Source organism: Aethalodelphis obliquidens, unplaced genomic scaffold (genome assembly GCF_003676395.1).
Source record: "Aethalodelphis obliquidens isolate GAN/ISIS:26980383/991018 unplaced genomic scaffold, ASM367639v1 scaffold5, whole genome shotgun sequence".
NCBI lineage: Eukaryota > Metazoa > Chordata > Mammalia > Artiodactyla > Delphinidae > Aethalodelphis > Aethalodelphis obliquidens.
In genome coordinates, this window is record NW_020837949.1 from 75,067,550 (window position 1) to 75,087,120 (window position 19,571).

Here is a 19,571-nt window from a genome sequence, read left to right on the forward strand (position 1 = left end):
ATCAAGTCTTGCATGAGATGATCCCAAATAACCATCTGCTAAATGACATTAACTAAACTGAATGAACCCCTAAAGTTAAACGCATGAAGAATCAGATCTCCTGAGCCCAGCAGAACACGGGGTGCCCTTGCTGCCCCTCTGGGCTCAGGCTCCACCACAATCCTGCCTCACACTCGGGCCTCTCTAATTCCGAACAGCTTGCCATTCCCCCGCACACACCAGGGTATTTCACACTTACATGCCTTGCCTCCTGCTGTCTCTTCTGCCTTTCCCATCCCCACTGCACAGTTAGCCTCAGTTGCCTTCACATGCCTTGCTCTCTGAACCTATGCCTGGCTGGCTGCACCAACACTCAGCTGAGCCCAATGCGCCTCCTGTGTTTCTGGGGCATCCCATATATACCTCATGATGTATTTACCACTTCTCTACCTGCAGAGATATTAATCCACCTCTGGGATCACTGGCACTGTGAGCCACTGTTAGTGCTGAAAACAAAAGTATCACTCAGGGATGGACACAGAACACAGTACAAGTCACTATACTCCATGTACTTTTCTTTAAAACAAGTATCTTATTCACCTTTCTAGCCCCTGAAACCTAGTATCAAACTGCCTACAAGCACAGGTGCTCCATCTATGCTTGTTAAACTAAAAATATTTTATAAGCCATAAGGAATGAATTCACTTCTGAAACTCAAAAACAATGCAGAAATAGGTAAATTTGCACACCAAAAATACAGAAATTAAAATTTTCAACCACACTTATCTCTCCAAAGAAAAGCAAGAGCTTCTCCATTTTTGTAAGAACAGCTGAGTTTAAAAAAGTAGTAAACATTTGGGGATCACTGGAAAGAACTCTATCATCATCATAGGTTTTCTTAAATAAGCTCGCCAATCATCATCTGCCCAGCTCCAGTGGCAAGCTGAGTAGGACTTTGTTTTGAAAACTAATTCTTTTTGTTGTTGTTGTTTTTTGTTGTCTTTGCTTATTTTGCTTTGAAAACTAATTCTTAATCAAATTTCTCCTCAAAATATTATTTAGTAAAGCTCCCACTGCAAGTAAGTATTGTTAGTTTCTGAGGTAAGATCCAAAATTCAAGGTGGTAAGTATAAGAGAACATAAACTTCAGGTATTCGAACTTTAAGTTTTCAGAATTTAATCTTTATAGCTTTTGACTTAATTTTTACATGCAAGGGACACAAATGAATCGGGACCTAAACTTGTGAGAGTCAGCAGAACATCCATAGTAGAAAGAATAAGGCTGTTCCTAGAATGATACAGTCCTCCATGCTTGAAAAGACCGTTTTATGGGCTTCCCTGGTGGTGCAGTGGTTGAGAGTCCGCCTGCCGATACAGGGGACACGGGTTCGCGCCCCAGTCCGGGAAGATCCCACATGCCGCGGAGCGGCTGGGCCCGTGAGCCATGGCCGCTGGGCCTGTGCGTCCGGAGCCTGTGCTCCGCAATGGGAGAGGCCACAACAGTGAGAGGCCCGCGTACCGCAAAAAATAAAAATAAAAATAAAAGTAAACTTACGTTTTCGGCAGAGCACTTCCAAATTTAAATGTGCATGTCTTTTGACATAGCAATTTTCAGTCTAAGAATTTACCTTAGAGAAATATCCAACCAAGCTTCCCTGGTGGTGCAGTGGTTAAGAATACACCTGCCAATGCAGGCAACACGGGTTCGAGCCCTGGTCCGGGAAGATCCCACATGCCACAGAGCAAATAAGCCTGTGCACCTCAACTACTGAGCCTGCGCTCTAGAGCCCACGTGCCACAACTACTGAAGCCCACGCCACAACTACTGAAGCCCATGCGCCTAGAGCCCGTGCTCTGCAACAAGAGAAGCCACTGCAATGAGAAGCCCGCGCATAGCAACGAAGAGTAGCCCCCGCTCGCCACAACTAGAGAAAGCCCGCACATAGCAACAAAGACCCAACTCAGCCAAAAATAAATACATTTATTAAAAATATATATATATCCAACCAAGAGTCCTTTGACATACATATACTTATGCTCCACTGAAATCACTATGAAAAGAACATTTAAATTGTTGCAACTATTTATATTGTTGCAATGCAACTTGGTTTAAGGAGAGTGAACTATTTGCACCTACACTGAAGATTCTTCAGGATACATTATTTAGTAAAAGCACAAAAAATAAACAGTATGATTTGATTATTAAATTAAAAAGTGTGGATACATGCACAGAAAAATTTCTGAAAACTAATATACCAAGTTACCAGCTATAAGACATGGGAAATACATGGGGATAGGGAGGATTAAAGAACAAATATTTTCACATTTTCATAATTCATGTGTTTCGAATTAATTTACATGTATACATTTGTTAAGAATTCATCAAAATGTTTAATATTCATATACTCTATCATACCTAGGTTATATCTTAATTTTTTTTAAGTAATACATACTCAATGAAGATAAAAACAAAAAGACACCACCCAAAGATTTCTACTTTTATGAGCCCACATCCCAAACAGAACAAAAATTTTTCATATTTCTGTTATCACCACCAAATGTAATATACATCCAGCCTTCACATTTGAATCTCAAGAGGAAAAAATGTAACAGCTGCCATGGGAGTGACTACTGGGTGATGCTCTATTGATGCTTTATACACATCCCCAGGATCCTATGAGGCATCCTTTCCATTCTAACCTCCCAGATTTGATTTCCTCATCCTTAAACATTTATCATCATGAATTCAGAAAGTAGAGCTGGGATTCAAACCCAGATGTAACATTCTTCTGGCTACACCCTTCAGTTCAACAAGAGCACATGAGGCAAGCATCAGGGCTCCTCATCAAGATGTTTCAGTACGGGCTTCCCTGGTGGCGCAGTGGTTGAGAGTCCACCTGCCAATGCAGGGGACACGGGTTCATGCCCCGGTCCGGGAGGATCCCACACGCCTTGGAGCGGCTGGGCCCGTGGGCCATGGCCGCTGAGCCTGCACGTCCGGAGCCTGTGCTCCGCAACGGGAGAGGCCACAACAGTGAGAGGCCCGCGTACCACAAAAAAAAAAAAATATATATATATATATGTTTCAGTACGATTTCCCCCTCCTACTCTCTCCCAATCCTTAGTATTCCAAGTTTAAGAGACTTCTTTCCGCAAGGCAGGATCCTACTAAACTTGGTAACAAGGCGGGACAACCAGGCACCATGGACTCCACACAGGACACCTCTACCTCCTCTGCCATCTAAAACACATGCTGTGAATCACAATCACCTGCCTAGGATAAAGCCATGGCATCTACCTCCTCATGCCCTCTGTTCTACTCTCATATCTCCTTAGGCCCCCTCCAACTTCCCTGCAATTCATTTATATTAAGATGAAGCTGCTTAAGAAAACAAAACAAAAAAACCTTCAAGGAAAAAGTAGTCTCATTTTCTGTCTTAAAACAGGATGTCCGGATATTTTTATTCTGCAGTAAGCCCCGGATTCCAGACTACCTGTACCCGTCTTTTTCCTGCAGGAAGACAATAAATCAACCCTTCAAAGAAGCCAAACAAGATTTCTTTTTTCTTCAGAGAAAGAAAGAAACAGGACATCTCTGCTCCAACTTGCCACTGCAAACAAGATCAGGCTGCTGTGTAAGCTACTTTTTGAGGATTTGACAACTTTAAATGGGAGAAATGAAGACAGGGCAGAGTCACAGGACCTGGAAATAGGTTCTACTAATCACCTGCAGTGCCATGGGCAAGTCACTTCTTCTCCCAGGGCTTTACGGAAAATCCTTTGGTAAAGCAACTAATACCATTTTTAAAAAACCCTATTGTGCTATCTCATTTTTATTAGTTTTCTCTCTTAAAATAGTAGGTGTTTAACACATTCTGAAGGTAGCATTCTATTAATTAAAGGACTTGCATAGACAAAGAAAGTCTTAAAAGAGTTATTCAGACCAAGTCACCTGTCTCAAAACGAAGTGCTCTAACCTATCACCTTGTTTTGGTGACTCCTGTGGCCAAAGACAGCATTCATAATTTGAGAAGAAGGCTACTTTACCAAGGACCAGATTTTTTAATATGCAAAAATGAGAGAATTTAGGGCACTTCAAGGGTTTCTTATATTTCTTATAACTTAAATTTTATTAATAAAATGGACGGAATGCTTTATTCAAGTATAGTAAAATAACAAAGTGATTAAAGTATTTTAAACCTCGCCCATAATATTCAAAAATATTGTGGCCATTAGTTTCAGCCTTTGCTTGTCTTCAATCAAGTATTTAGACAAGCGCATAGAAGCACTGGACTTTGCACTGTTTTGGAACCAAATATGTACTAATAAAAAGCAGAATGGGTTGTCCACGGGAAAGTGAGCTCACAGTCACCAGAAGGGTGAAAACAGACGCCAGAGGGTAGGTCAACTGTTACCAACAAGTCTTGTCCACTGAACAAGAGGAGGATCTACTAACCTTAGGAGCCGCTTCCATCTCTAGCAACTTATAAATAGAACATACTTATAGATGTTTCTGGAACATAAAAAAAAAAAAAAACTAAGAGCCTAATAAATGAATTCTGGATGAAAGGTTGTATTCCAGGTTGCTCCAAAATTTGTAAATCGCTCTCCATTTATTTACAGCACAGCCAGAAGGCTGAGACTTAACACCGCTCCCACTCACTTTTTCATCCATCTAAAGCACAAACTCTCAGTGATACTCTACACAGTTGATTACTTTCCTTCTCCACAGGCTTTCTTCACTTCTCTCCCAGAAACAGTTCGCTGTGCTTGACTTCCGCTAATCACTGACCTCCTTCCCTCTCCTCTGCTGGTCCTTCCTTCCTCCTAGAGCTCCAGGCTCAGTTCCTTGATGATCTTGTCCAGTTCCATGATTTCAATACTACAAGCTAATGAAGCCTCTGATGCTCACCTCCGCTTCCTACCTTCTCCTGGGCTCCAGACCAATATATCCAACTACCTGCTTGACGTCATCATTTACATTTCTAATAGGCATTAGAAACAAAATATGCCAAAAGTAAAGCTCCTGACTTCCACCCAAGAACCTGTTTGTCTCACAATACTCTCCATCTGGGTCAATGGCACCACCTTCCAACCAGTTGTTCTGGTCAAAAAACCTTGTCATCCTTTCCTCTTCTCACACCTCTCATCCAATCCATCAGCAAACCCTATTAGCTGTTCTGTAGAAATAAACAGAGACTGACCACTACTCGTTACCTCAAAAGTTAACACCATGCTCTCTTACCAGCATATTACAAGGGGACTGGCTCCCCATTTCTAGCGCTAAATGCTATTTTCAGGTATTTTATGTTCTAAGTATTTTCAAGCCTAAACACTCCCCTCCTTCAATTTGTGGAAGATCTACAAAGATGGCCACCATCAATTCCTCCTCTGTGTACATGCATGCCACTCCACCATCAAGAGAGGGAAGCTATTTCCACATCCCCCTTGAACCTGTCCTGGCCTCGTGGCCTGCCTTTATCAGTAGAATGGGATTAAAAGCAACAACGTGCCAATTCTGCATCTAGCCTTTAAGAGGCCCCGCAGCTTCTGATTTCACTTGCGGTAGCCAGCCAGGGGCCACTACTGAGTGATGAGATACCGAGTAGAGAAAGATGACCTGGATAAGCACCAAGAGGCCAGACATGTGAGTGAAGTCTTCTTGGACCTTTTAGCCCAGCTTAGTAAATGACTCAAAATGATACCACGTGGAAGAGAACTAACCACCTAACAGACCCATATGACCACAGGAAAAAGTAAGTTGCTGTTGTTCCGAGCCACCAGTTTTCAGAGGGCTGCGATAGAGAACTGAAACATCATAATGACAATGGAATCAACATCCTAAACAACTAAGTGATAATGGCCGATATTCTAAGGACTCAGGCCTCGTTCAGCTTAGAGTTCCACTAGATTTTTAACAGGATTTTTTTTTTCATTTCAAAGTTTGGTTTGAGGAAACAATAATTCCATAATTTCAAACCTTTTCCTAATCAAGTTAAATGGCCTCAGCATAATTCTCTCAAACACATAATTTATGTACTATGGACTCCCCTTCAGGGAAACAAAATTCCTATACTGTATTGATATTTATTATAGCTGTGTTTATTTACCAAATACTTACCAAACAGCAATTTCAGACCATGATAAATTTTAATAGAACACCGAAAACTGTTTGCAACCAGCTTTCAAGCAAAACTCTGTAGTCAAAGCCCATTTGTAAACATCAGATTTATGGGGCAGAGATCTTAAGTAAACATGCCAATCCAGGGACTTCCCTGGCAGTCCAACGGTTAAGACTTCACACTTCCAATGCAGGGGTCACGGCTTCAATCCCTGGTCGGGGAACTAAGATCCCACATGCCATGTGGCCAAAAAAAAAACAAAAACAAAAACAACAACAAAAACTTCTATGCCTGTGGTGACTGTTACACAACTCTGTAAATATACCAAAAATCACTGAATTGCACAAGTAAAGCAAGTGAATTGTATGGTATGTAAATTATAACTCAATAAAAATTTTTAAAAATAAAAATGCCAATCCTATCCCTTGGTCACTGCTCCCACACTGCCACCTCCTGTCTTATGACTCTAGAAGCTTGAATCAGAGTCAACAGTTGATAAAGGAAACTCAGCTAAGAATAGCACAGACTCTCTCCTTCCTCCCAGACGAAACCAACCACCAGCGTTCCTGAATGGATAATTCACTTTTCAAAATTAGTTACTGCTAGAAAAGTTGCTGTCTGAATGCTGCTAAAGACTATTAAAATGGAGTTGCTTCAAAATATATATCAAGGTGGCTCAACAGCTTCACTTTAATACAAAATCCCAGACCTATAACAACACATGAACTACAATAGTGTGGCTCACAAAAGCATTTCAAAGTACGGCAAAGATCATGTCCCTCTTGCTGACTGCCCAAAAGAGGTACACGTGCAAAAGCAACTGAACTACCATACTACAGAAAAGAAATACAAGTCAAGTTCCTTACAGGGAAAAGCCCAGCTCTCTGCAATTCCAAAATATATTTTTAAACCTTAGCTGGTAACTCATTTATTTCAAGCAGAATGCAAAACTCAGAACAAAATATGCCTCCTGTTAGTTTATTATAATGGCATTTGGCGTGAACAGAGAATGTAAGTCATCACACAAATCAAAAGGAAACCAGAAACAGAAGCCAAGATTCTCAGTTCCCACTGGCTCCAAGCACATGTCACGTTTTCATAACGTCTTCCTTGTTATCATGGACAGCCACACAGAAGCTACTTATCAACATTTTTTTAAAATTCTAATAAAGTGAGAAAGAAAAGTGAGAAAACTTTCTCAAACCGTACTGAGAAAACAACGTGAAATCAAGAAAAATCTCATTGGCTACAACCACTTAAGCAGTCATGCATTACTGATCTTAAACCGAGCACTGCAAAGATAACCTTGCCTATGATTCTTTACCAGCCGTGAAAGTTTCCTAACATTCAGAATCTCAGGGCTATGCATGTTTGAGAAATTTCCCTAATTCACAAGATTCACCTGTACCACCACTGATAAACCAAGGGCATACCTGTTAAAATATTTAGCATTAGAAACAGCTTTTACCGTCCTGAGACAACAGGGTCTTATGCCCTGGCTAATGGGCACATGGCTAGTCATGGCACCATCCTATTCTATACTTAACAGCTTTTAAAAGGCAGCACTAGCTTTTAAATGGCCATTTAAAGTAAGATATATTTAAAACCACAGTAATTTTTATACATGCTCTACCCCATTTATATGCTAAACATAAGATTCTAATACGGAAATAAGCTGTTCATTTTATTTCCTTTTTTTTTTTTTTTTTTTAATTTTAAGGAAGCAAGAAACAAAGACATTTGAGCTTAGGCACCACAGTCTGTTTTAACGGATCCTTCCTGGAAAAATATTAACTATGATATCCCACTATTTTTTCTCTTTCATTCAAATATGTTTTGGCTACGTACAATTCTAATCAAGGCCAAGAGCTAAATCATGAGGAAGTTTAAGCTAGAAAAAGCTGGAAAATACACAAATTCTCATAATTTAAAAAAGTAATGGAAAACGAATTAAACCACCATCCGCTCAGTTCCCCAGCGTCAGCAACTTTCCTGTTACCTCTCCCATGCCCAAAGCCCACAACATAACAAAAAGGAAATCGGCGCTATTTACAAAATCATATAGGGGCACACCAAGGTTCCCCAAGATACCAGTGACTCTTCCAACCAAAGTCAGCCACCGTCTTCCAAAGTCAAAACAATTTTCACACCCACCCTCACCCCCAAGGAGGGAGGGAAATTTTTTTTTTAAAGCTTATACCTCCAGAGTGAAGCCAAGTCTTCATGTGCTGTATCTTTTATATCTGGAACAAAAAGTACAACACTATCACTGGTACTCAGTGCAATCTTCTCTTCACTCTGGATGCACGGGACCTCAAACTCTGTGAAGCACTGCTATAATCTTCCCCAACTGGGGGGTATCTGAATGCAGAAAAGCAACATTCCTTCCACATTCCCTTGTGACTTGGGTAATCAGCAGCTAGGCTTGGTCTGAACCAAACTCAACAATGCCCCTTCCTGAAATGGTCCCACCCAGCTTTGCTCCCCGTCAGAGTTGGGCCATCCTACCACGCATCAAATCACCCCCTGGGCCTGCTCCCCTGTTTAGCTGCTGCAAGCCCATTGATCCATCTCAGAGTGCTGCCATAAGCATTCTTCTGCACCGGGCTCCCAACATGCCTTGCACAGCAGGTATAAAGGTCACTGCTGCATATGTGGGTATGCCTGCCTCAGGTGCCCACATGATGATGGGATGGAATGCAATGACTGCTAAGCACAAAGAACTCCACCCAGAAGTCCAGCAGGCTCACTGGCAAAGGCTGGTCCGTGGCATTCAATTCACTGTCACCAGTACCACCTCTTGACCCTCCTATAGGTGCTGGGCATGTGGATCACGAAGGTGCCTTCTCTGCCCTCTCCCAAAGCCTATTCAGACAGTGGAACAGTCCAGATAAGGAAAACTACAACACAGTTCCAAGGTTCAGTTAGAACAAAATTGTGACATAGATTTCCGGCAAATCTCCCTGGGCAGGGCTTCCCCAGTAGCGCAATGGATAAGAATCTGCCTGCCAACGCAGGGGACACAGGTTCGATCCCTGATCCAGGAAGATCCCACGTGCCGCGGAGCAACTAAGCCCGTGTGCCACAACTACTGAGCCTGCGCTCTAGAGCCCGCGAGCCACAACTACTGAGCCCACATGCCTTAGAGCCCACGCTCCACAACAAGAGAAGCCACCGCAATGAGAAGCCCGCACACCGCAATGAAGAGAAGCCCGCATGCAGTAACGAAGACCCAACACAGCCAAAAATAAATAAGTGAAATTAAAATTAAAAATTTTTTTTAAAAATCCCCTGGCAGAGAAAGCAAGCTCTATTGTTGTTTTTAGCCATTTCTGTACAAGCAAAGGACTTACTTGATTGCTCTCTAAATCAGTTAAAAAAAAAAATTGTCTCCAATGTACTCACTCCTATTTACTTTGCTAGTAAGACAATAACATTCAAAATCCTCAGCATTTTAATGCTAATGCAAATCAGCTACAAAATTTAATCTACATTGTTAATAAACTGAAGAAGTTTCCATTGATAAATACTTTCTGCCACTGGTAACATTTTACTTTATGTGATTTCCTAAGCAGCAACTCCTGTTTGCCATAAAGTAACAAGTAAACTAAGTATGTTTTTAGGTTGGGCAAAAGCCTTTAAGAATAAAACAGGCAGTCTATTAACCAGACAATGTTTTTAATTCCCTACACATGGGGGACAAATTCACACTAGCCTGGAGAAGGAAAATCAGGAGAGTAAAGCAAAGTTATTGCATTTACACACAGGTCAAGACACTTAATGTTTAAATTTAGAAACTCTCAAATGTTAAAATGCCTGTCCTTCAACACAACCATCTGCCTATTTCTTATTCAACATCTGAAGAAAATTAAGATACAGTGGCTAAACATGAAACCAATTAGAATTTGAAGAATGTGCTTACATTTTTTTCCAGTAGGTAAACAATTCAGACTATGCCTTTAACCTTTTTTTAAGGAGCTATGACTTCTCCCGCAATTTTTCAATTGTTTATTAAACTGAGATCAATTTAGATAGTTTTCAGTACACGTTCTATTGTTTTAGAAGCTTTTAAAAGAGAACTCCATTCTGCTATATAAAATAACTTGACCCCTACCAAAATTCCCAACTAGAATTAAATCTGGCCACGCCAAATCCCTTTCCAACTATCCTGATGAAAATTAAGTACATGAAGAGAAAAATCCACAAAAATCCAAACAGGCTGGCAAACAAAAACACAATTTGTAAAAGTGCTTTACCTGGAAGAGAGCTCAATCTAAAAATAGGCATAGGGGGTTTCCCTGGTGGTGCAGCGGTTAAGAATCAGGCTGCCAAGGCAGCAGACACGGGTTCGAGCCCTGGTCTAGGAAGATACCACATGCCGCGGAGCAACTAAGCCCATGCGCCACAACTACTGAGCCTGCGTGTTGCAACTACTGAAGCCCGCACGCCTAGAGCTCATGCTCCACAACAAAAGAAGCCACCGCAAGGAGAAGCCCGCGCACCACAACGAAGAGTCGCCCCCGCTCGCCGCAACTAGAGAAAGCCCGCACGCAGCAACAGACCCAACGCAGACAAAAATAAATAAATTAAAAAAATATATAGGCATAGGGACTTCCCTGGTGGCACAGTGATTAGGAATCCGCCTGCCAATGCAGGGGACACGGGTTCGATCCCTGGTCCGGGAAGATCCCACATGCCGTGGAGCAACTAAGCCTGTGCTCCACAACTACTGAGCCTGCGCTCTAGAGCCCGCGAGCCACAACTACCGAAGCCCACGTGCCACAACTACTGAAGCCCGTGCACCTAGAGCCTGTGCTCCGCACCAAGAAAAGCCACCGCAATGAGAAGCCCGCTCGCCACAACCAGCGAAAGCCTGCATGCAGCAGCGAAGACCCAACACAGCCAAAAATTAATTAATTAATTTTAAAAAGAAACTAAAAAAGAAACTCTCTTTAAAATAAAGTAAAATAATTTAAAAATAAATTAAAAAAATAATAATAGGCATAGGATGACCTGTTAGGTAGCCATCTCTCCCAGCCAAGCACCAGGGAAATGCACAGCAAACCCTTTCCGCCCTCCAGCGTACACACCCTCACCAATATCTAACCAGACGCTCTGGCTGCCCTAGTTTAAATTAACTTCCAGCTTACTACTTGGCCCAGGTTGGGAGTGGGGGATGGGAGGGGGAAAGGAAGAAACTAACCCCACCTTGCAAAGCCCAGCAACGCATAAGCCAACACCAGCACCACCGGGAGGAAGCAGAGCCTTTCAAGTCAGAGCTACAGAGCCGGGATCTGGCCTGCTCTGGAGAAGGGAGCCATTTCTCCAAAATACTTAAGAGATTAAAACACAGTCTCCAAACATTCTGTAAACTGACACACTACATATGCTTTCCGAAAAGTGCAATCCCCCTTGTTTAAGTAGCAAAAATCTTCAGCCTTCTCCATCTCTTGGTGCTTATCTGTAAGCAAAAGTATTTTTTAAATGGGGGCGTTGGGGGGGAGTGGGGGGAAGGCCTGGAGACAAAGGCGGGTTTGCAGAAAGCTGTCTTACTTGCAGTGACTGAAAGGCGCTTCTGGGCAGGAGAAGCCCAGGCGTTCACTCACGTGTTCCAATCCCGGCGGGCGAGCTACCAGGGTAAAGGCAAATTCTTCTCCTCTCAGATGTGCGGACGGCCTCCCAGGCCTCTCAGACTCGTCGCCGCCAACTCGGGACAGAGAAGGAAAGGCACGCCACACCCGCGCGTGTCTGCAGCTGCTTCCGCCTATCCTGCACTTTCAGGTGGGGGGCGGCGGGCTGGAACGGTCACCCATTGCCTCCTAATTCCCACAGATGCCCAGAAACTGCCCTTTGAGACTTTGATTTCCTGTTGCAGCAACTTGACCTACTCTGCCGGAGAACATGTAGCTGTGAGAGCTTCCTTAAGCGACTTTATTACCAGTAACAATAATCCAGTGGCAGGGGCCACAGACAAGTCGTCTATTCCTTCACAGCAGTACCAACACACATTCACACTCACACACACACACACACCTGCCAGAAACTTTAGGGCAAAAGACGAGAAACGCCAAGTCATACAGCAACCCAATAACAGTAAAAGGAAAAGTTGTTTTCAGCTGTGTTGAGTCTCTCCTCCCAATGGTTGAGAACAGAATCAATGAGAACATAATAAGTAAGCTCACCTTTGCCTTTTGGGGACCGAGTGCTCAACTTCTATGAGTTTCCCGTGCAGTTCCACTTTACCTGCGGACACACAAGAGGTGGAGGAGCAGTTGGCCCGGTTTAGCGGCTCTCTGGGCCCGAAGGACCCGCACAGCCTAAGCAGCGACACGAGTGGCCTCCTGAGACCCCGAAAGACACCCGGACGTGGCTCAAAGCCGAGAGAGAAACCGGCCCCGCGCGTGGGAAGCTGAGCCCCTGGAGGCTGCGTGTGTGTAACTTACAGATGGGTGGGAAGGGGGATCAACTGGCTGACCCACTACTTCGGGAACACTCTACCCGCCCCCCCCAACCCCGTCCGCTTCCCCAGAGACTCCAGAAGACAAGCTCGGGGGAAGGGGCTACGTGGGCTTTCTTCAGGAGGGGGCGCCCAGGCCCTTCTCCCGGGTTCAAGCCCAGGCCCGCCGGGAACTGGCAGTGAGCGGCGGGAAAGGCTCGAGGACCGCAAGGCAGGAGCGGCAAGAGCGAACGTCCAGAGGCGCAGCTCAGCACAGACTGCACAGCGCGCGAGGGACGGCGCAGCACCCGCCACCCCGAAAGCCATGTGGCTCGGAGTGGGACCTGAACACAGCCTTCCCCCGGGCGTCCCACCCCCGCGCGCCTCCCCGCCACGCACGGCCCCCCGCCCTCGCCGAGCGCTCCCCACCAGTCCCGGAGGCCGCGGCCCGAAGCCTGGCAGCCCGGCGCCACAGCGGGACTCGCTCCGAGGCGACCCGTGGTCGCCCGCGCCCACCTGCCCCTCTAGCTCGTTGTACGCGGGAAGGTCGAACAAATAACCCGGGTCGCCCTCGCCCGCCTCCCGCAAGGTTGAGGGGAAGCGCGGGGCCGCCCGTGCTAGGCACCACCCGCGGCCTCGTTCGGCAGCCGGGTCAAGGCCACTTTGAGTTCTCCCGCGGCCCGGGTCTGGGGCGGGAGGGGAGGCAGCGAACCAACACCACAAATAACCGGCAGGGAGAGGAAGGAAGGAGCGAGAAACAGGCGTTCGCTCTCGGTCCCCAAGCAAGGCCCGGCGGGCCGGAGCCTGGAGCACGCGCCTGGGCCCGGGCGGGGCGCGGAGCGAGCACACCCCCCCTTCCAGCCCCGCTCCCAGGCGCCACACAGTCCCCCACGCCTCCCCTCCGAGCCCGCGCCGGGGCTTTCTTGACAGCGCGTTCGCTCTCAGCCCTCAAAGCCCGGCGGGGGAGGGGAGCCGCGGGGGCCGGGTAGGCGCCCGGGCTGGGAGAAGGGCCCCGACCCACGCGTGCAGGCGCCCGGGCCTCGTCCCCTCTCCCCCGCCCGCCCAGGCCGGGGCCCTGTGTGGACAACCCCGTGTCAGCCGCGGCCCGACCCCGGCAGGCCCGGGCAAGAGGCGCGGAGCTGGGCAGGCGTCCCGGCGGAGCCCGGCCGGGGCCCACCTGAAAGCGCTTCAATGGCCTTGAGGGCCCAGCTCTCGTCCGGACAGTCCACAAACGCGTAGCCTGTCTTCACCAGGAAGGGTCCCGACACCGGGATCTTGGCGTCCTTGAAGATACTTTCTAGGTCCGAGGGGACGGCGTTCTCGCTGAGGTTTCCGATATACAGTTTGTTCATTGTGAAGAGCGGTTGTTTAAAAAAATTAAGAGAAAAACGAAAAATTAAAACCACCCACAGCGATGGATGGATCCGGCGGGTTTTGTTCCCCTTCTCTTCTCGCCGTTAAAATACAGACACACTAAGAACCAAGGACAAGAACGAGGAGCGAAAAATCAGATCCGAGGGTTTCTGTTTTTCCTTTTCTAGGTATTAAAAAAAAAAGAAGAAAAGAAAAAGCCTTGCTACAACCCAAACGCATCAACGAGTCTTCCTAACTCGGAGGAGGAGGCGGGATTAGCGAGAAAAAGGAGGAGAGGAGGGAGGGGGGGAAACTACTTTTTGTCTCTTACTCCCCAACCCCTCTGGCATCGGCCAGCGGACTGTGAAAATATCACACTACGTGAGGGCAGGCGCCGCCTCCCCATAAAAAACCCAGAAGGGTGACTGGCAGGGGGGAGGGGAGAAGGGGTGGAGGGAGGAAGGCGCAGGAGGCGGAAAAAATCCGCTCCGAGTGTCCGGCTTTTTGAATGAGCCACGTGTTCAAACTACAAATCAACGTCTCACGTGAGGAATCCCAGCGCCTCAATTAGAGTGGGCTTCGCAGGAAAAAAAGAGCTAGCAGGAGGAGGAAGAGGGGGAGGGGAAACGAGATTGGGCGAGGGACCGTGAGAAGGCGAGGAGGAAGAGGGGCGGAAAATGCTAAAGGAGCCGCAGCCGAGGCATGGAGGGGAGCGCGGCCGGGGGAGCAGATTGTCACCACGGAGTTTAGAAAGGGTTATCTGGTCGGGGCGGATCCGGAGGGGGAGGGGAGGGGGAGGGGAGAAATATTGATTTTTTTTTTTTTTAAATGAGATAGGAGTCGGGGTGCTAACTAGGCAATTCCTCAGCTCTATTTACCGGAGTTTTCAATGTTCGATTTTTAAAAAGAGGTAATTAACAAAGCCAAAGAGTCCCCATTCCGAACTCGCCTTGTGGCTTTGATGACACAAGTGTAACCTCGGCAAAGCCGCGAGCACCTTCCCAGGGCTGGCAGGGACGGAAACGCAATAAGGGGGTGTCTGGGTGGATGGGTGCGGGCGGGAGAGGCGGGCAGACGCGCCCCACCCTGTGCACCCTTTACAGTCGCGGGCACCGGGGAAGTGGGGCGGCCCCGAGCCAGGGGGATGGGGGATGGGAGCCCGCGGCGTCCTGGGCGGGTGTCTGGGCGACACCTCCTCCGCCTCCGCCTGCGCTCGCGGTGGCTTTGGGCTTCGCGTTTGCCATTGGTTGCGCGATTCAGAAAAGGCTCCGGGATCAATGAGGCCGGGGGCGGGCTTGGCCACCGGTGGGGGAGGGGAGCGCAGGGGCCGAGGTTTCTGGCGTGGGGATGGGGGCGTCCCGGGCCTCGGAGGCCGGAGCCGAGAATTCAGAGTGGGAAAAGTCGGTATTTAAACGGAAACCATTTCTTCCTGTAGTTTCCAGAGGAGGAGGAGGAGTGGGGTAGGCTGGTACTTTTATTTAAAGAATTTTAGTTGGAGAACTTGGGACTCTTAAAACAGGAAGACCGCTCTGCGTTACCCCTAGGTGGTATTTGCACTCGAAAAATTGCTCGAGTCTCTTTCTGCTTCTTTTCTGCCCGCATTTGGCCATGAGAACCATTCATAATTTCCCCTGTGTGTAACGAGTACAATGGTGGGTGTGGGGGGGAGGATCTGGGCCCGGTGGAGCCTTACTGGGCCGACAAAATGAGGACTGGAGACGAGGAATACGGAAATGAGTGCTGGGGTTCTTCTGGAAATCTCCAAGTGTTTCATGATTGTGTACTCCACTCAAAGGCTTCATGTGCACCAGGATACTTGAGGTTTATTTTTAACAGGTATTCCATGGAAAAGAATGCTTATTTTTAAAAAGTGATTGCAATTATATATAGGATGGAAATATAAGCCAGAATCTTTAATGACTTAATACTTATTATTAGAAAAATGCATTGAGTAGTAGAGAAAATACTGTTTACACTGAATCATCTTCAGTAATTATGACAGTTGATATAGTTCATTTCTTTTGGTCCAATCCGTATATGGCATTTAAAGGTGTATGATTTCCAATTGAAAGATGAATGGCGGATTATTTTTTAAATATGTGGGAATTATTGCATGGTATAAAGAGCATTTACATTTTTTCTTTTAAAGGGAACATAATTTTGTGTTAAGAAACCGGAAGGTGTCAGATCATCCATTTTAAATGCAACTGTTTCTTTCTAACAGGTTTTTCTTTTCCTGCCAAGCAAATCCAACTTTTTAAACGTAAACTCACTTTCACAATATTTTCATTCACATTTAATTTAGTGAAATGTTTTTACTTTACGATACGGAGGGGGCAAACATGTTCTTGTGTAATCATGTTTTGAACTGCGTTATGAGCTATGTCTTCAAAGAACGTTTTGGTGGTGAAATTTTAAGTTTCTGGTTAGATTTAACTTTTAAAAAGAGCTTACTTATTTTTCCTTTTCATGTTTTTGAAAAGAGAACCTTCGTTCTAAAAAAAGGGAAAAAATATATGTATTCTTTATGACTTCTGTGGTATTCAAAATGTAAATATCAAATTATGAATTTATTTTTCATTTACCTGTTGCATGTGATCAAAAGCTATTTGGAGAAATATGCTTTTCATTCATTTAGTAATATTTGCTTTTCTCTAAATTTTATAGTCTGTTGACCATTTAAGTTTTAGTAATTTTTCATAAGAACAATTTTATATGTTCAACTTGCTTTCAAAAATCAATTGAATGTTGCCTTCTGGATTCTTGACTGTACTTGCTCTTATTAAAACTGAGACCTAAGAAAATACTTCTAAAGCAGGGGGTAAAATGTTTATTTTCCATAAATACTAGTCCGTGCCTGTCTGTCACTATCAAACAAATCTAACAGCTGGAATTTAAAACAAGTGTGTGCTGTTTTGATGAATATGTTCCTGGGGCTCTTGTGAATTTAATCTGTGTATTATTATAACAAACTGGATACTCCGTCTAGGACCTTAAAAACATACACGAGTTATATAAGCTCAGACATCAAAAAGGGAGGTAAATACAGTCCATTCCACTTCGAATTTTCCTAGCATTTGAGGGATAAGTATATGATCAATGGCTGAGTAAAAAGAGCATGGGTAATTGGTTTTTTTTACTGGCATTTCAAGTGTAAAAATATCTTCGGTGGATTTTCAAGAATGAATATAAGGTTGATGTAACCTCCAGTCTGAATGAGTCTCACACATGAAATTAACCATGTGTATGGGCTACTCCAAGTTCTTCCTGAAGCAACTGCAGCTCCTAATTAATGTTAACTCCACGAAGGACTCCCACCCATTGTATGTGCTCTGATGCGGTTGAGTCTTTCCAACTGTAGCCTGTTTACTCTTTGGACAGCTGCACCTCCTCCTGATCTCCTGACCTGAAGGCAATAAAAATGTTTCTTAAAGGTCAGTGTAATATTAAGGGAGAAAAAACATGCTTAGAAGGTCGGTTACCCCTCCTGTATCCACAGGTTATAAGCGACGGCTTATCAGGTAGAGGAGGGAGAAGGGGCATTCTTGTTGCTACCCCTAACTCCTGGCTTCCTCTGAGACCAGCCCAGAGCCGAAGTCCTTAACGCGGGTGGGCACGCAATGCCCGCCGCGTCGCCTGGGCCTCATAGGAGGTATTTTTTAACATTCTCTTGCTCCTTCGAACAGCTCTCCTGGACTCTGATCTGTTAAAACCAGATGCGTGATAAGTGGTAACCTGGCTCTGCCCTCTCTTCAGAATATGCCTTCAGTTATTTTTGTTTAAAATAAAAAATGGTGCCCTAGGAGATGTTTCCTTTTTCCCCTGGCTCTGCCGGGAGAAAGAGGGCGGGATCCTTCGTCGGCCGCTGCTCGCCTCAGAGGCCCTAGACCACCCGTCCGCCCTAGCCCTGCCGCGGGACAGGCGCCTGCTGGCTCCGCCTCGGGGTCTGTCCCTCCGCGCGGAGCCGCGTGGAGGGTTAGACGTGGGGGCCCGGGCAGGGGAGCCTCTCTCGTCCCCCTCGCGGCACTACCCCACCTGAGCTCGTCCTTCCCCTGCCGGCCGGGGCGGACCAGGCAGCGAGTCTGGCGACCCTGCCGCACTTCCGGCCTGTTTCGAGTGTGCCAGGGGCTCCCTGGAGCTGGGGGATGCTCGGTACCCACGGAGAAAGACCGCAAGGAGAGCTCCCTGAACCCTCCGCCTATGCCCGGGGCGGGGCGGGGCGGTGAGACGGGTGCACTGGGCGCGCGAACGCGGCTCCGGGGCGGGGCTTCGCGCTCTGTGGGGCCGACTAGCTGAGCCCGAGTCTGAGCAACCAGCTTGGAGAGAGACGCCGCCCCTGGCTGGGGAGGGGGCGGGAGGGCTTCTCTCACCCGATTGGTGGACGGAGGGAACCTATCACCGTCGGCTACCTCCGCCGGAGCCGTTTGCTAGTTCCCATTCATTGGCCATCGAGCAGCCCTTGGATTTCCATCTTTTGTGGCGCGAAAATAACCCTTTGCTCCCTCTCATTGGTTTTGTTCTTGTTGAGGAGTGAGATTGGGTTCCTCTCTTCTTGCTCTCATTTTTCCTGCCCTTTAACTGTGAGACCCCCAACCCCAGCCCCCAAGGAGGAAAGAAGGAGATAACTGAGGAAGAGTGGAAAATGGTTGTGCGTGTGCGTGTGAATTCCGCCCCTTGGGCTGACCGCGTGGTGCCCGCAGAGTCCCTTCCCTTCCCCCATCGTCCAGCGCCCAGAGGTCGTAGGTTTGCTCCATGCTCAGCTGCTGGAGTCACATCGTTTCCCTGCTCGATTCCAGCACCTTAGAATGTATACGTCTTTTTTAGTTAAAACAACATAATACGTTTCCAGGTGCCTGATTTTTCCGGGGCTTCTAGAGAAACTGACTCATTCCGCCCCCTCCTTTACTAACCCCCTTTGTGGTCCACAGGGTTGTTTTAAGCAAAACCAAACAATCCCTCCAAAAAAAGCAAACGAAAAATTCCGGGTAAAATCAACTATGCCGAGACCACGTTTTCGTTGAAGCTTCCCTAAGACCTAGGAGCTGAGACCGACCTTGAAGGATTAGCGATTTCTGTAGCTGAAATGTTCTAATTTTACTGACGTTTGGTGAAGACGGTGAGAAAAAATAAATATGAATTTGGCTTGGAAAAGCACAAAACAAACGAATGATCGTATTTAATGTGATTAAATAAAAAGCTACAGTGGTGTATTCTAGGTAGTGATATCTTGGATACATTTGTAATTTTATACGTAAGTTGCTACTGGTCTCAAAAGTAAATTAAAAATCAGGACTCTGACCATTACAGAAAAGAGGGAAGTATAAATTTGTTTGGTATATCTAATTTCATGACAGACTTTTCAATTCTTTGATTATCCAAAGAAAAGGAAATGTACCAGTTAGAAATATAACAATTTGTTCACAGATAATTTAGTTGTTTTTTTGAAGTCTTGACAAAACACTTGATTTGGTTTTAAACTAGTAAAACAATAGTTCCCCAGTAAATATTTTAAAGTAGTCAAGTTACATCATCCTATCATCCTCTTAAGTTCATTTGGAAAAACTATTTATTTAGTTTTGTACTTTTTTCTTTTTAGTCTCTGAAAACCAACTAATTGAAGGAATATAAATGCCATGTACCATGATACTAAAACAAAGTTATTTGAGCAGCTCTTTAAAACA

At 45.9% G+C, this 19,571-nt stretch overlaps 1 protein-coding gene across 1 annotated transcript in view; it reads right to left on the bottom strand.

Annotated features, from left to right (window-relative positions):
* IGF2BP3 (insulin like growth factor 2 mRNA binding protein 3) overlaps positions 1–14,236 on the bottom strand; it is a 138,436-nt gene extending 124,200 nt beyond the window's left edge. The window contains exons 1-2 of the mRNA XM_027102675.1: positions 13,715–14,236; positions 12,284–12,344 (exon numbers count right to left, since the gene is read on the bottom strand). Of these exons, the coding sequence (XP_026958476.1) occupies positions 12,284–12,344; positions 13,715–13,889 (236 nt within the window). The 5' untranslated portion in view covers positions 13,890–14,236. The remainder of the gene's footprint in view (positions 1–12,283; positions 12,345–13,714) is intronic.
* Between the last annotated feature and the right edge of the window lie 5,335 nt (positions 14,237–19,571).